This window comes from Lactuca serriola, chromosome 5, assembly GCF_051521515.1.
Source record: "Lactuca serriola cultivar US96UC23 chromosome 5, Lser_US96UC23_V15, whole genome shotgun sequence".
NCBI lineage: Eukaryota > Viridiplantae > Streptophyta > Magnoliopsida > Asterales > Asteraceae > Lactuca > Lactuca serriola.
The window spans coordinates 274,031,126-274,036,815 of NC_136412.1; the positions used below are offsets into that span (position 1 = coordinate 274,031,126).

The window sequence follows — 5,690 nt, forward strand, 5'->3', positions numbered from 1 at the left end:
TTAATTTATATCCTAATTATATTTAAATATTAATCTTTTATTATTTTGTGATTTGTTTATCTATTTAATTGAATAAACAAAACAAAATTGAATATATTTTACAGAAATTTATGTCATTAAAAAGATGAAGTTTTAAATTTTCAAAATGATATAGATATCAAAGTTTAAAAAATATTATCATCACATAATATTTTATGGTATTTTTATTTATTTAGATATTAGTAACAACTAATATTATTTTGAAAGTATAATGTAGGTTTAAAAAGATATACATGAGGGGAATTTCTATGATAGTTAAAATACTTAAGGATAATTTAGTGAACTCTTTATAGGAAAAAAAAAAGAACTTTTAAAAAAGTTAACCATTAAAGGAAGTTTTTTACAATATATATTTTGTTTAAAAAAAAGTTATTGAAAAGCTTTTTTTAGAGCCGCTACAAACACATTTATTATCATACTCTTAAATCTATACATTTTGTTTTCAACAAGACTTAAACTCTTAAACTTGTGTTTTCAACAAGACTTAAACTCTTAAACTTTCAACTCTTAGCACTAGGCCACATCACTTTTTGATCCTAAAGTTGTTGAAAGGCTAATACGGCCAAAGTAATAAGTTATTATGATGTTAACCATTGTAGATGCCCTTACCATGTTATATATTTCATTTTCTCAAGCTTGATGATATTTTCACAAATATTATTAAACATTATTTATCAAGCAATACTTTATCAAAACAACATATAATGAAAATAATAATAATAATACTAATAATGTCAATAGGTGGGATCCAAAACATAGCTTTCTAGGAACTTTCTTACAATCTTCCAAGATGCAAACAAACATAAATCTCCTTCATGTTAGTATGCCCTCTCAATTCCACAACAAGACACAATAAAAATTCCCCACCAAAAGATCACAACTTTAAATCAAGATTTGAGGGATAAGTTTTGTAGTTGCATATTATGTTATTTCTTCAACACAAATACCATGAAAGTTCCTAGGGTTTCTTTTAAAGGTGTGATTCAGTCAGAATCTTCTTCTTCTTCAGATTCCTGTGTGAAATCCTCTATGATATTCGGTCTTTCAGTCTGCTTGTTCATCGCACGTGATTCATCAATTTCAATGCGTAATAACGGGTCACAAAACACTCTTTCTGCAATAACTATTTTAGGGCATGCTGGGAGAAAAAAAAATATATGATCAGAAATTGAAGGAAATAGAAATGTACTTTGATATATTAATAAATAAGAGATGTTAAATTACATACCTGCCATTGGACATTTAGATTGACCATGCTTTGACCTTATGTACTCCATGATAGCCTTCTTTTCATATATATGCTTGCAATCCATGCTGTAATAGCATATATATTAATCAACATGAGATCTTAAAAGTAACATCAATAGTAGCAATGCAAAAAGGATCATTACAACTTACAAGAAGTTTTGATTAAAATACCCACATTACCCTCAAACAATCAACAGCTTATATGTACAATACCAATTATGAGCTAGATTATATGTTAGACAGAGTTTTTATAATCCATTGCTAGAGTTTTGTAAAATTTGATGAAATTTATCTGGAATACTTATCTTTATATGTATCAATGTCTATACAAACACATAATTCATTGTTGAAATAGAAAATTGTGTATATATAAAGTGATAAATGTGAATCAAATGATAGAGATCAAACCTTCGAACAGGGTCTGAGAGTTCAATAACAGGTTTGCCACTTAGGGGGCAAGTTATATTTAAAAGGATGTTTTGTGTGCTAGTCATTACAATATCTTCCTGTTCTTCACCAGGCATGGGTTGTCCAGAATTATGCACATTCTGTATGAATAAAAGTGAACTTATATTCAAAAACACTCAAGTATATAGACTGATGGAAAAACAAAAGACTATCTTGATGCATAACTTGCCACTTTAACAGCAATATCTAGTACTAGTGAATCGAAGTTATAATGATATTAGAATAGGAAACTTACCCATATAGCTTCTCTGAACTGGCGTAACAATTGATTAACTTGTGGGACAGATGATGAACGACGTTTGGCATTTGCCATCTCTTTGTCTAACAAGCTCTTAAAATCAGTCAGCTGCAACTTAAATTAATCAGCGAGAATTGTATTGGAGTTAACAGAATCTCTAACCAGGAAATGCGAGAATGAATGAAGAACCATGAATTAGGTAAAAAGAACTTGGAATGGATGGCAAGTCCAGACACCTGTTCAGTGGGGCGATAACTGTTTCCAACAGTATCAATTGCAGAAGAAAGATTAGCACATTCCTCATAAGTTTTCAGTAACTCCATTAACTCGGCTTCAAGCTCATTCACCTGTGGCAATGTCGATTTAAATGATTCAATCTCTATATGGATTTAGGTATTACTGGTGTACTGTGCAACTCTTTCGTATATCAAGAACGGTTGTTATGTAATTGGCATGGAGTGACAAATTGAAACCCTAGAAATAAAATCGATGTACCATTTGGGTTTTGTGTTGTCTCTCCAGACTAACCCCAATTTCCTTCATGGTAGTCAGAGCTTTTCGAATATCCTGAACAAAAAAAGCAGTCAAACAGTCTTTTGATATGCAATTAAATGATGTTGATGAAAGCAAACGATGAAAGGAGCAAGAATTTACGGCGAGTAGCGATTGATTATCGTAGCAAAGGTTGGAAGCAGCGGATTTTATCCTCGATGCACCTGCATCGCTTCGAGGTGCTGAAGTCGACGCCATGACGACGGCGTTCTCTGACTTTTGCTTTACCGATCGAACCCGTTAAAGTACTCGGTAACTGCAATCTCCGGCGGGAAAATAAAGAGGGAAAAAGAATTGTTAAACGCTGGAAATAGGCAGAGTCGTCACTATCTTTGAATTGATCCGGATCCGATTTTATTCACATATTTAGATCAAGATCGGATCTGGTTTCCACAACAAATCCGATATGGATCCGATCCAGTTTTGAATGGATTTAAGCCCACGAATAAATCTGATTTTATGTGGATATATCCGAATCCAGTTTTCAATCTTAGGCTATCCTAATTAACAAACCCAATCTAAATATTTAATAAAAAAATATTTTTTTTCCACCTATACAATTCAATTAAACCCAATTTTCTACATAGATTAGAAACCCTACCCAATCCAGCTTTTTTATTTAAAAAAAAAAAACATAAAAATATAGCAAATGTTGGTCTTATTTGTAGAGAGATTAATTTTATGCATTTTTATGTATTTTATTTATTTTTCTAATAAATATTCTTCTTCTTTTTTTATTTTAAATAAAGTCTTTGTAAAGAAAAGAAATAGAAACAAAATTTAGAAAAAGAAAGAGATAAAGCGGTGACCTATGTGGGGGTAAGAGCCGCTCACAAAGAATTCTTGTTTTTTTATTTTTTCTAAAAACATTTTATGGTGATCGGCTCACAATTAGGAATAGTCTTAGGTAAATCATTAAATCCGGTTTAAGCCTTATGGGCTGTTTATTTTTATTGTGCAGATTTGCACAATCATTTTTGTCTGTGTCGTGCAAACATATGTCCTCGCAGAGTGTTTGTTTTTGGGAAGTGCGCAGATCAAAAAACATATGTGCGAGGTCTTCCTTGCGTAGACATGGATCACCGTCTTCAAAGATCTTCAAACCCCATTTTAACCTAAACCAAAAAAACATTGGCCACCGTGTAGCTTTTTTTTCTTTCTTTTTTTGCTGAAAATGCATTTATAATGTTTATGATATGAAATTAAGTTTGAAAAATCAATTTATTTCAACAGCTGCAGACGTTAAAAACAAACAGTTTTTTTATTGCAGACTGTAGACATTTGGTCCACCTCTTCTGCCACAGAGACTTGCAGATGTGGTCCGCATACTGCAGACATTTTGGCTTCAAAAAAACAAACAGCACCTTAGTGTTTGATCTTATGGATCAGATTGATCCGATCGATCAATCTAGATCCATCAAATTCGATTTTGATTGAATCAAGTTTTTGGACAAGATCCTGATTTTGTACATCCTAATTGGCTAATTTAGATAAATCTAATTTCTCAATTGAATTCACATATTTAGAATTGATTTTTGTTTATAAAATAATACCTTAATAGTTCATAAAAAACGAATAACAATATTATATATATATATATATATATATATATATATATATATATATATATATATATATATATATAAACTAACCAAATCTTATTATGTTAATGAAAATTTAAAAGAAAAAAATATTTTTTTAACAAAATGACCTTTTATATATATATATATATATATATATATATATATATATATATATATATATATATATATATATATATATATATATATATATATAACTAACCAAATGTTATTATGTTAATGAAAATTTAAAAGAAAATAACATTTTTTTTAACAAAATGGGTCAAGCCCATTAGTGAAGTTTGGTCCTAGAAATATGGGGCTCACATCTTATATCCAAATGTCATTCCAAGCGTGCGAAAATATTGTATCCCAAATTTTGAAAATTTTATCTACTTTCAATGATGAATTCAACAAACCATACTAGTTTTACTAATTAATGGACTTAGATTTATGTGTGTATGCGTAAATATTTAGCAAGAAATGCGTAGAACAAGTATTTTTTTTGTAAAATTTTGTTTATCAATGTTGTTAACTTGTTAGTAGCCTAAAACCTCTTAGTTGTTGACTAAGTTAGTGCTGATTGAGTTAGAACTTTTGACTGAGTCCAAATTTGACTGAAATCATATTGTTTGATTATATCTCTAACTAACTGTGGTGAATGATAAAAAAATGACCATAGTGCCTTTATGAAATATAATTTATATAAACGGTCTCTATTTAATTTTAAATTTACAATGTCCTATGTAAATGTGTAAAAGAAAAATTATAAAAATGGTCTATGTACTAATAAATTTACAAATATGTATAAATTTTATAATAAATTGCAATATGACCAAAACATCACTAAGTTACTTAGAGGAAAACCAAAAAAATACATTTTGATGACTTCTTCCCTTTAAACTACATATGTTAGTCACACCTGAATACGGGTGGGGATGGTTTTGATTCCAAATCGTGCAACCTTCAAAAAGAAAGGAATTAGTTAGTATCTGAAGCAAAATTTAAGGTTAAATGCAAGAAAATAACAACATACTTTGAATAAACTTTTCCAATAGCTAATGTCTTCGGGTAGGATTTGATGCCTCTGAAATGGTACAACATTTTGGGTTCTTTATTAATATTGATGTTCATTCCATCATTATATGTTGCTAATCATTTGCTTTTACCTGTCTATGTCATAATCAGACCTTAAAACAACTTGATTGACTAGAAATCTCCATTAATATCTATTGAAATTGACATTACAAGTAATTGATTTAACGATGAGATAAATGTAAACCTAAAAGGTTTTGTAAAAATAAAAGCAAAACAAGATTACAACATCAAAATTATGAAGAAATCGAGCCAATAATGAAGCTAATAAAAACATTGAAGCTTTACAAAAAAAAAAAATGAGCACTAGAGACACAAGAGTCAATGAATTTCAGCCTAGTTGGGAAGAGACATGGGTTTTATACCCATATGAGGTTGGAGGTTAGGAGGTCGACTCCCCTAACCGTTCTTTAAAGTTGATAAAAATGTTTTATCTCCTCATGTGGGGAGTTTCTGTAACAGCCCGGATT

The 5,690-nt window shown here is 29.9% G+C and overlaps 1 protein-coding gene across 1 annotated transcript; it reads right to left on the reverse strand.

Annotated features, from left to right (window-relative positions):
• Positions 1-741: 741 nt before the first annotated feature.
• HPY2 (RING/U-box superfamily protein) lies at positions 742-2,876 on the reverse strand. Its single transcript, XM_079002510.1, has 7 exons — positions 2,648-2,876; positions 2,489-2,560; positions 2,230-2,340; positions 1,991-2,101; positions 1,696-1,835; positions 1,268-1,353; positions 742-1,177 (listed from the first exon to the last, which is right to left on the reverse strand). The coding sequence occupies exons 1-7, from the start codon at positions 2,741-2,743 to the stop codon at positions 1,023-1,025; spliced, it is 771 nt and encodes a 256-aa protein (XP_078858636.1). The 5' UTR covers positions 2,744-2,876; the 3' UTR covers positions 742-1,022.
• Positions 2,877-5,690: the final 2,814 nt, after the last annotated feature.